At 40.5% G+C, this 11,669-nt stretch overlaps 1 protein-coding gene across 2 annotated transcripts in view; it reads left to right on the top strand.

The window, feature by feature from the left end:
• LOC109855346 (cationic amino acid transporter 2) overlaps nucleotides 1-9,983 on the top strand; it is a 53,727-nt gene extending 43,744 nt beyond the window's left edge. The window contains exons 6-15 of one of the 2 annotated variants that reach the window (XR_002250281.1): nucleotides 4,382-4,553; nucleotides 5,090-5,273; nucleotides 5,369-5,493; nucleotides 5,765-6,015; nucleotides 6,304-6,546; nucleotides 6,783-6,927; nucleotides 7,110-7,203; nucleotides 7,298-7,425; nucleotides 7,587-8,415; nucleotides 8,864-9,983. Coding sequence is in view for 1 of the 2 variants with exons in the window: in XM_020429515.1 (XP_020285104.1) it covers nucleotides 4,382-4,553; nucleotides 5,090-5,273; nucleotides 5,369-5,493; nucleotides 5,765-6,015; nucleotides 6,304-6,546; nucleotides 6,783-6,927; nucleotides 7,110-7,203; nucleotides 7,298-7,425; nucleotides 7,587-7,960 (1,716 nt within the window). In the remaining variant the exon portion in view is untranslated. Of the gene's footprint in view, nucleotides 1-4,381; nucleotides 4,554-5,089; nucleotides 5,274-5,368; nucleotides 5,494-5,764; nucleotides 6,016-6,303; nucleotides 6,547-6,782; nucleotides 6,928-7,109; nucleotides 7,204-7,297; nucleotides 7,426-7,586 lie in introns of both variants that reach the window. The other variant, XM_020429515.1, reaches the window with a different exon arrangement.
• Nucleotides 9,984-11,669: the final 1,686 nt, after the last annotated feature.

Genomic DNA, 11,669 nt, shown 5'->3' on the forward strand with positions numbered 1-11,669 from the left:
GTTCGCGTCGTGATGCAAAACGTAGAGAATCCCTTTTTACTCCATATTCCAGCGGTGTCAACGATTTTCATCATATATGACACGATGACACACACATACACCTACGCGAATTAAAATGAACGGTGACCGAACATTGGACGGTGCTACAAATTTATTTGCTTTATGGAGTAGTTAGCCGTGAGAGTACATTCTCCCTTTTCATTTCACAGATATACGCGCGGCGCCGCAATTAAACGATATTTTCATATATTCATATATGCTTAGAATATTATATAAAGAAAATTAATATATATATATATATATAATATTTTAATAGACGAATGTATATAAACGTTTATGTATGTAATATACGCGTATACACATATGCGATATGTTCCGCGAACAAATATTTATATCCGGCGCGCGCAATCATTTCAATTAATCTAATGACCTTTCGCAATTTGCAAGCAAAGTTTCGTTTGCATTTTACGTTTAACTTACGATTTCGTTATATATATATATATATATATATATATATATATATTTTTTTTCGCCTGTTACGTTATTGCATTTGTCGCGCTCTATATAGATAATTTCAATTAGAGAGAATTCTCATCACGTTTCACGTAGAATAAGACCGCGAGAGACCTTTTCCTATTGATATAATGTTCAATATCTGTGTGTGTGTGTGTGTGCGTCAATACACGTGCCGGGGACAGCACCTTTGACTTTTACAGATCCCATGTGTCGTACGTACGTGTCATCACCGAGGTGCTCGCCGCGGAGCTTCTTTAACGTGACGCACACAAACGCGCTACGTATAAAATTAAGAATTATTTTGCCGACACGCGACACACATTTCTGATTTTCTCTACATTGATTTCGTTATTCGCCTTCCCGGGTTTTGCCTTTTCTTTCGCCGTCGTTTTCTCGCCCTCTCTTCTGGCGCAATATTAGCGCGATATGTACGATCATAACGCGTGGACTCTATGGGATTTCCAGAAGAAGCGCGAAAATTCGGAAGCAAAGAGGGGGGAGCGAAACCTTTTGCGGAGACTCCGGCGAATGGAGGGAGCCGCGAGAAAGATGTGTGAAGACAAAGTCTATAGATCGGAGAGGCGCAAACGAGTGAGAGTAAGCGCGCCTCGAGTTTCTTTGTGACCTCGGCGCTTCTAAACCCGCTTGCTCCAACTCCTCGCTGTCCGTTAAAGCCCCTTGGCCGGGAAGCGTCACGTACAATCCCCAATCTGGTACAGCAGCTGTGGCGAAATTTCGTCGACGGCGAGCCATAACCGCGCGGAAGTTGGAGGATACGCGAACGGAAGATGTATCGCGAGTATGTGAAAAGAAGGAAAAATCCCCTTAAGGGCACGTCTGCTTGACGAGAATTCTTGCGGAGGAAAGAGACTTGTGTGCGGTGGGTTCTTTTGACACGCGACGTCTCGTTTGACACAGACGCTTCCAGTTTCTGCCGCGGATAAACGTGCATTTTCAGTCTTTTTCTTCTTCTCTAAGTATCCGTCGCAAAATAAGAGAAAAATATGTGATGCGCAATGCCGTTCTCTCGAAAATACTTTGGTTTTTTTTTTAAATAAATGATGAATGTCTGTTTTTTTTTTTTTTATAAATAAAATACATACATTGTGTATTTTAAACAGACATTGATTGATATTTTAGTTTTAAAAGTCAGAAACTATATGCAACAAAAATGATATATTGTGCAAGTTTATTTTTGAAGTTTTGCAATACAACTATTTTTAAGATCGCTATCTTTTTTATTCAAGTTCTTTCTTTATCCTATCTCTTTCATTGTTGGTCTTTTCTATTTTCGCGAGGCATAGCTTTTCTATTTATCTTCTTCGGTCTCTCTCTCTCTCTCTCTCTCTCTCTCTCTCTCTCTCTCTCTCAGTTGTCTTCGCGTTCAAGACGTACTTGTTTATTGTCTGATACCCGCGGCCCTGTTGATTTCCCGCTTCATTCGCGATCGCAATTCCCCGTCGAAAACCGGGGAATAAATCAATCAGACAAAATGCAATACAGAAGAAGCTTTCCAGCGCGCCGGGGTCTCTCTTAAGATTTATCTCTTTACTTCCGGTGTAATCTACGGTCTTTCATGCCGCGATTCTTCCACATCGCAAAAATTTCGAAGAAAAATGTGAAATTTCCTCGAATGGTTGTTCGCACGTATTTATTTATGTGCGAATGTAGTTTATTATTATTATTTTTTTTTTTTTTACCGTTGAACAATAGTTTCACGTTTTCTCTAACAAGAACAAACGAACAAACAAACAAACGTTTCTACTTAATTGTAATTACATAGTACGCGACTAAAATAAATAAAAAATTATTTTTTCTCTCTCCCTTCAGAGCACCTATTTAGAGGTATAGTCGGTTGAGTTTTCTGGATAATGTAAGAACGCAAGAGAGATAACGTGTGCAAAAGCCAACAGGGTCAGCTGTCCTGCTGAAAGATTCACGGCCGTTCCTTCCATCCGTCGTTTCGGGTTTTTATCGCTCGTATATCGTCTTATATAAAATCCGCCGACTTATATACTATTACACTTTCTGCGCGGTAGAAAAAAAAAAAAGTAAACTAGAGAGGTATAGAATTTTTTTCTATCGGAAGAGCAATTACCTTAAAACGCGACTTTGCTTTTCCGTCGGACGTGATAATTTTCACAAATTCGTCGCGTATAAATTCTCGTTCGCGATTTTTCCGAGTTTCCACGCGCGAAAAGTGGCAAAACCGCGCTCGCGCAAGAACCTCACACGTACACAACAATATCTCCGACGGAGTAAACATTCTCGGGAATTGTTTGCGACGCAAACGCGGAGAGAGAGAAAGAGAGAGAGAGAGAGAGAGAGAGAGAGAGAGAGAAAGAGAAAGAGAAAGAGAAAGAGAAAGAGAGAGAAAGGCTCCGCCACCGCGAGAGTTTTCCTCGTTCTGCGCTAATGGAATTCCGCAGACTGGAACACACGGGATATTTCTCGTATTTCTCAAGTATTTGAACTACGCTGTTTGCGTCGCATCCTCCCGTTGGCATCGGCGACTTTTAATCGCGACTTAACTGCGCTTTTGTGCGGCACACACATGTGGGCGCACAACAGCGCGACGAACACGAAACGGAACATATGAAAGGAGGATATTACACACATTCGGTTACATAATCCTTCCTTTCCAATGTGCGAGAATTCGCGACAATCCTGCGATAATCTTTTTTCCCACCTGATCCAACGCATATGGGGAAGGAAATTTAATTTTCGCACTTTCAGATGAGCTTCTAATATCTCCATATTTTCGGTTTGTTCGAATTTAATTGATTTTCTGGATAATTAACTCGAGCGATGCAAAAGGGGAATGGCGTTTCGCTTGAACGCTCTTTTTCCCTTTTTCCTGCAGAGAAAAGAGAGAGAGAGAGAGAGAGTAATTTGTTAGGCGAGGGATATAACAGCCTGTGCAACTCGGTTGGTTCGTGCGAAACTGTAATAATCGAGAGAGATTTCCAGCCAATTGGCAGCACCGATGACAAGACAAGATATGACAAACCGCGCGAGTCGACACTCTATGCTCATTCTTGCGCTGAGACTAATTATTTTTTTGCAAGTGATTTCTCTATTTATTTTTACTTGTTTTGCGAAAAGAGCCGCCGCCGCGATAATGGAAAACGGATAAATAATGTTTCGTTGCGCGACATACTCTTCGTATTGCGTGTCGATTAATTATTCTCGAACGCGTTTATATTTTTCGACTCTCCCCCTCTCCTCTCGTCTCATCGGAAATTCATAATCGGTTATTTCGAGCAAACGTTAAATATGCAAACACACATCGTAATATCGTATCTAAAAGCGAAGTATATTTCGCCGCAAATCTAAACTCCCGTGGGTGATTTATGTATAAACCGCAAAAGCGAAATTCACGTCGGAGCAATTAAGGGTCTTATCGATTTCCAATTATTTTATACGCGCTTCTGTATATATATATATATATTATATATATAATATGTATATATATTGTGTCTCCGCGAACGTTGTTTTTTGAAGAATCAAGAACGTCGATTTAGCTAATGCGAAATTGTTCTTTAATAAGTACATCGTGCGTCGAAGTTTTCTCTCCGGGAGAGAAGTTCGATGAAAGCGTTACGAGATATACGTTCATCCGCCGGATAAAGCTAGTTTGAATGTAATTTCACTCAAGCTCTTCTCGCTCTCTTCCTTATTTCTTTTTTTATTACATTTTCGGCTGTTTTTTTTTTTTTTTTTTTTTAATATCTCAATGTTGCGAGCAGTATTTGAAGGAATGAATGTTCGAGGAGAGTTGTCGATTGTGTTTGAGAGAGCAAATTTGTTTTTCTGCTCTCTTGATCGCACGACACCAATTTGATATTCTCATCTCTCTGTGCAGGTGTTCACCGGCGCGGCGACGTGTTTCTACGCCTTCATAGGCTTCGACATAATAGCCACCACCGGTGAGGAAGCGACGAATCCGAAGAGGAGTATCCCCCTCGCCATAGTCTCGTCGCTGATCATAATTCTCATCGCTTACGTCACCAGTAGCATGGTGCTGACACTGATTGGTGAGTAGACCATTAAAGGGCTCCTGCGAACGCGTCAACGCGTTATGCGCGGCTAGAAGCGACGCGATAGCCAATCAATATGCTGCTTTTTCGTAAGAGCAAAATGTCGATTGGCTCTACCGCGTTGATTCTTGTCACGCGTAACGCGTTGACGTGTTCTGTCTGTCATTGAACACGCCGGGCTTATCGGTTGTTCATTACACGAAACACGCTTGTTTAGGCACGAGACACCCTGGCGGGCCGTTGTGTCTCCCTCTCTCTCTCTCTCTCTTTCTCTCTCTCTTTCTCTCTCTGAATTTGTGTGTGAAACGTTGTACGTTGTCTAACGCAATTTTATTCGTGAAATTTGTATAGACTTTTGGTGCGCAATCGATAGAAAAAAAAAAAACTGCTCTGAATATCACGCGCCTGTTTTCGATATCTCGTGAAAAACTTGTTACGTTTTTTTTTTTTTTTTTTTTTTTATAACGTAAACAAGAGTTGGAAAAAAAATAATAAAACACTGTATATACAATTGTGCCTCTTTCATATTTCAGTTCCGTATCACCAAGTCGATCAGGACTCGGCGTTGGTAGAGATGTTCGGTCAAGTCGGGGCCTATAAGTGCAAGTACATTGTCGCGGTAGGCGCGCTGGCGGGTCTCACGGTCTCCATGTTCGGCAGCATGTTTCCGATGCCGAGAATAGTTTACGCGATGGCTCAGGATGGCCTTATATTTCGGTAGGAGTTCTAATAACGTGTAATTTACATTTTAATACGAGAATTGCGCGAATGTTAGTTTGATCTCAAAACGCATAAATTTTCCACTCGCTCAGGAGCCTCAGCGAAGTTTGGCCGACAACGGGAACTCCCGCGATTGCAACTCTAACTTCCGGCTTGTGTGCCGCCCTAGTTGCGTTGCTGATACAGTTGGAGGTGCTGGTGGAGATGATGTCGATCGGTGAGATTTTATATTAAACAATCTAATTGATATAACGATAAAAAAATAACACAATACAACAAAATAAAATTACTCATTAATTGTATTATATTATAAATTATATTATATTATATTATGTTATTTATATTTCGTTACAGTTTGTTTTTTCTTTTTTTTGTTTTGTAGTTTACTGACGCGTCATATAATGGAATTAAAATTGCAACAAAAAGATGCGAAAAGTGTTAAGAACTTACGTTTATCTGAACGTGATGATACGTTTTGCTATTTGCAGGTACTCTGCTGGCGTACACTCTGGTGTCCACCTGCGTGCTGATACTGCGGTATCAACCGCACTCGACGAATCTGGTCGAACTGCTGCCGCAGAGTCTAAGGACACCGTGTCGCTCGCCCACGAAAGAGACGCAGGGAAACGGTCAGCTGACTTACGGCAAAGAGCTCAGGCCTGATCAACTTGCGAGCGCGTTGACTTCGGTCCAAGTTCAGTCGGAGCTCAATGCCACCAGCAACGGACAACGCATCACAGTAAGACGTGATGTGTTATCGCATTTTCGCGACGACGCGTAATATCTCACGCTTTTCTTGTCACAACGCGTTATAGCGACAACATTTTCACACGACAAGACAACACAATTTTTCTCCGTGCACAAGTTTAGTTTACATTTACTCGCAATTGTTATATATTTATTTTTGTCTTACGATTTTGTGTTTGCATGAGCAATTTAGAAACGACTCCTCGGCGCCGTCTTCAATTTTTTTTTTTCGAATTGTAGTGAAAATTTACACACGATCGAATCTGTTCACATTTTCCAGGTGCGACGGGTAAGAAGGTGCAACAGTTCGTCGCCGGATTCGGACGACACGTACGGCGGCGAGGAGGACGAAGTGGGATTAGGTAAGGACGATCAGTATCTCGTCAGCGACCGAACGGAGAATAAATTCTACGGAAGCGTGCACGCGGCCGCAGCCGCCTCGAGTTGCGGTAGCGCTCATCAATATCCTGGAAACACGCCGATCATAGGACCACCGTTGAATTATCTACAGCGTCGATTGCAGGTATCGGAATCGAAGTAGCTCGGTGAAATAAAAAGATCAACGAATTTTTGTCCCGTGAACCTAACGAAAAAGAAACGGACAGAAATAGAATTTTTTTTTCTTTTTTTTTTTTATTGCCGATCCTTATTTCTCCCATTAAATTTCTTGACGCGCATATTTACATTACATAAAAAAAAATGGTTTTTATATAGAAACCATCACTCATCACGAAGATAATAAATTGTGACGTTTCGTAGGCGGCGCAATATCTTTGTCCTGCTATATTTCCGTGGGTCGACAGAGGTCCTGCGACAGAAGCGTCAGGACGTTACGTCATGAAGCTCGTTGGAATTTTATATATCTTGATCCTTATCTTTGATCTGATTGTTGTCTGTGGGATGGGTGAGACTACATACAAATTTTTAATAACATATTCATTGTACACACACGAGAGAGAAACCTCTTTATTCGATAAATCTTTATAAATAAAATCTTTAATAAATTCCACAAGGAATAATTTGATAGAAAAAAATAATTTTTTTCTATTAAAGTTTTTCTTTTTTTTCTACTTTTCTTTTTTGCAGGTAACATGGGAACGTTTACAACGATATTACTATTCGTTTTTCTCTTTGCCATAATTGGTGTACTTCTCGCCATCAGTAGAAAGCCACAAAACAGGTACAGGTTTAATCGATGTCGTAATTCGCGAAACACTTTATAACAAGCGTATTGACCAAGCGTATATTGACTTGCTCGCATTTCGATGTTTTAGGAATAGCGTAATGTTCATGACTCCAGGTTTGCCCTTCGTCCCCGCGATAGCCGTTACCGTTAATATTTATCTTATCTTCAAGCTCAGTATTCTCACGCTAGTCAGATTCACGGTCTGGATGACTCTCGGTACGTAATTGCGTCAGTTTCTCTCGTTTAAAATCAAATGCAAATAGAAAATTTGTTTGTAAATCAAAACATAATTAGTTTTTCATATCGATTTTTACTGAAAATACAATCACACACACAGGTGTTCACTTAATTCACGTCTATTTTGTATTTGCCGTCAGGCTTTGTCATGTACTTCCAATATGGTATTAAACACAGCAGTCTGGAGGAGGCGAATGCGTCAGATATCGCCGACGATTGTGCTGGCGGCACGGCCGGCAACATCGAGCTGACGGTTACCGATCATCATCAGCAACAGAAATATATAACGCCGGATCGCAGCATCTATGAGAGCCAGCAGCTGGACGCGTTCGGCCAACCGGTATTCGGTAGCACGAACTTTGGCGGCACGCCGAGTCAGCAGCACATGGGCATAGGCGGTCATCAGCAAAGACAAGGAGCGGCGGGCGGCAACCGCATCGACCAAACCGCGCCGACGACGACGGGCAAGACTCTGTTCATCGATCAGGACAACTTCCCCACCTGGGACGATTGAAAAGCGTCTCACGCGGCACCGAGCGGATATTAATGTATACATAACATACACGAATAGAAAGAGAGAAAGAGAGAAAGAGAGAGAGAGAGAGAGAAAGAAAGAGAAAGAGAAGAGAAGAGAAGGGATTCACAACACTTGATACATACACACGCGCGCGCGCGCGCGCGCGTGCAAGAACCGACGTCGGATGATTGTTGGTGCAACAGACACTTCGGAAATTGCGATGGTTTTCGCGTTCGAACGCTTTTTAAGAAGCTGCGCCGAGGTCTTCTCGAACACGACTACACGATAACTTTCAACGGACGATTATCGAGAGTTAAATGCTGTGTTAACGTGAAATAATATATCGTACTAAAACGAGTTCAGATGAATGCTTAAACGTCTGCTTTCTAGAGATGTCGATTAGCACCGACTAAAAGATTACTTGACTGTATAACGTTCAACATTAAAAGCAGGTAAGACGAAGAATCTAAACTAGTAGTTGAAATTAAGAAACTAGTGAAAAAAAGATCGATAATTTTTATAACTGCGCCTAGTCGTGGCCCCATTATTTCTTCAAATTTCTATTGTTTCCCTAAATGCCCATCTCAAGATCAAGTTCTCATTGAATTAAACTTGTGCAAACATTGTACTTAGAGACACATCCAGTAAATTGGCTGTAAAGTACTGTCGAACACTTCAAACTAGATCGCTTTAGAAAAATAATGCTGACGCTCATAATCGTCCGCTCGAAGGTTACATCTTATATCTTGAAGTTCATCTTTTAGAATTGAGATTAGATCGATGCGCGCGTGAACGTAAACGGAGAGGCCAAGAACCGTGATACTCCGAGGATCGAACTTGTTGATTACTATTTGGGACGAATGTAGCAAATAATTTTTGCGGCAATATTTATTATTCTAGTAACATAGTATCGTTGACGAGAGGTTGCGAGTGAGAAAAGGACGAAGAGAAGAAGGACAGAAGAATGGAGCGGTGAAAGAAGTAGAGGAATGTGCCGAAGGGCGTAAAGATGTGAAAGCGCAAAAGGGGCTGAATAGAAAAGAGACGATAGAAGCATTAAGAAAGAAAAGCAGATGTGAAAAGACCATTACCATTAGTATAAGGCGAAACTTGTGTTTTCCAAGAGAGAGAGAGAAAGAAAGAAAAAGAGAGAGAGAGAGAGAGAGAGAGAGAGAGAGAGAGAGAAAGAGGGAGAAACAGCGCGTTCTAACTGCTAATTATAAGTTCGAATTTATTTCTAGTTTGTGAGTGGAAGAATGCGAGATGAAACATGAGAGTGTGTTGGTGCGAAAGGGTGAATGAAAAGCGTGCAAGGATGTGAAAAACACAGAATGAAAGTGAAAGAGAAAGAGAGAGAGAGAGAGAAGAGACAGAGTGAATAATATAATGAGGTGTGCCTGAGAGTATAACAAAAAAAAAAAAGAAAAAAAAATTACGTACGAGTGTGAGTTTGAGTAAAAAGAGAAGACTCTAATGAACAAAAAAGAAAAGAAAAACATCATCTTGCCTAACTTTAGTCTTTCCCAAGAAAAAAGAAGTTTAGTCTAACATATTATAATCGTAACGTATCTAAGCTTACTACAATATTTACATACGTCTTACCTCGAGTAAACCCTTTGATTATTAATTTACACGCAATTTGTATAAATTATCTAGAAACTAAGCGCACGTCGTCTCCCAGAAACTTGAAAGATTTGAACAAAAAAGTGAGCGTGTGTGTTAGGTTTGAGACTCTGCAGGAAGAATAAAAAACATCTAAAAAGAATCGAGAGAGAGAGAGAGAAAGAGAGAGAGGAGAATTTATGGAAATATGAATTCTAATCTTAGACGCGCGTATTAACATTTTACATTCTCGTATTTCTTTATATTTAGTTAAAACCCAAAACAGTGTGTTTCTTCTTGCAAGAGTTGAGATGCACCAAAGTGATTCCGAAAAAAATAGAAGCGAGAAGAAACAATTCGAGAGAAATTATCAGCATATATTAAAGAAGTAAATTCTTCTCCCAATTTTAATTTCGTCCGTTTCTTGCAAAAGTTACACGATATATATCTCGAAAAAAAAAAAAAAAAAAAAAAAAAAAAAAAAAACGGAGGGAGACGATGTGGAAATAAGATTTTCGTTTTCGTATACATATCTTCGTGTACATATCTTCGGTGTTTTCGAAACAAACCGTTTCTCCGTACGTGCACAAGTCCATTGTGCTTCTCTGTCCGCTAGTGTGTTCCGCGCGATGAATCGAGGATAGCCTTCATTACATATATTACTCCCGAGTAATTAAGGTCGGGAAGATGCGCGCCCGTGTCTCCGATCTCGAGCGCGAATGCATGTGCGCTACGGCCACGTGCGATTACTTATTCACGTCACGTGAGAGGTTCCAATTAGTTTCCGTTGGTGTAATTCTAGATAAACTCGGGGAAAAAAAAAAAAAAAACAATTTGCTATATTTTATCACATAATTTTCATTATTTTCTTTATCGGTGCTTTTTGTCGCTCGCGTTATAAATTTTATTTGCGAATTAATTATTTAAAAAACAAAAACCGAAACAAAACAGCTCGCGAAAAAAATAAGCGGTCTGTTGTTTCGAGCTCGCGACGCGGAGACACGGAGTTGTGGCATATTATTCGACGTTCGATCGTGCATCTCTTCCAGAAGAGCGTCTCGACGCGTCGTCGCAAACTTATACGCGTGTCGAAACACTCGAGAAAACCGGCCGAGATCGTTGGCAGGTACAACGACTCTCGACCCCTTTAACGATCGCTTTTCGCGACATTTGTATTTCTTCTCGTGTCTGTATTTACTTTTTTGTCCAGCTGCCTCCGCCTACTTTACTACTTTTAGGACGTCGCGTTGCCTCGCGTCGCGTTCGACGAAAAAACTCGCTCTCCGCGACTCTCGAGTCGTCCGACACTCCCGCGTCCCTTTTCCCCACGTTGAACGGAATTCGACGATATTAAGTAACGATAGAGGACGAGTTCTCAGGGTGCGAACGATCGCGCGGAACGAAATTGTTGACAAATCCTAAGAGACACGACGAATATATCGAATATAAAAACTTCAGAACTTCTATAAAACTTCAGAACGCGACTATACTGTTTTATTCGTCCATACGACTGCATAATAAAATTGCACTTATTGCGATTGTTTTATCTTTCCCGTCATGACTGAACACACATCGTATACTCTTGGAGGGTTCTAGCGTTTGTTGGTGCGAGTCTACTAGTTACAGAAAATGTGTATATTCACTTTTATATATAAAAATATATTATATATATATATATATATATATACACATACATATATACATATATGTGTAAAGAAATTGTTCCTTCCGCTCAAGGAGAAGATTTAGATTTAGTTAATAATGTTATTAATTAATAATGTTATTAATTCAAAACGCGAGACAAAGATGCGCGGTAATATAAAAATATAAGCGAAACGAAAGATTTATCTGATCGAAACACGCAAATGAAAAAAAAAATAATAAAAAACAATGTGCACGTGTGCGCGCACGCTACGACATATTTTTATTGTACGAGTAATTTTATCGATATATAATCAAAGCTGCGCTTTCACGTTTATTTTTTGTTGTACGTGATCGCCAGCTTCTCCGCACTAACAAACAAATTCGTTCTAAGGTCGATCGTTTGCCCCGCGATCCCCTCTCATCGGAGCGTTTCAGTTTATCGCGCGCGAGTTCTTTTCAG

The sequence above is a fragment of the Pseudomyrmex gracilis genome, unplaced genomic scaffold (genome assembly GCF_002006095.1).
Source record: "Pseudomyrmex gracilis isolate BER0280 unplaced genomic scaffold, ASM200609v1 scaffold_87, whole genome shotgun sequence".
NCBI lineage: Eukaryota > Metazoa > Arthropoda > Insecta > Hymenoptera > Formicidae > Pseudomyrmex > Pseudomyrmex gracilis.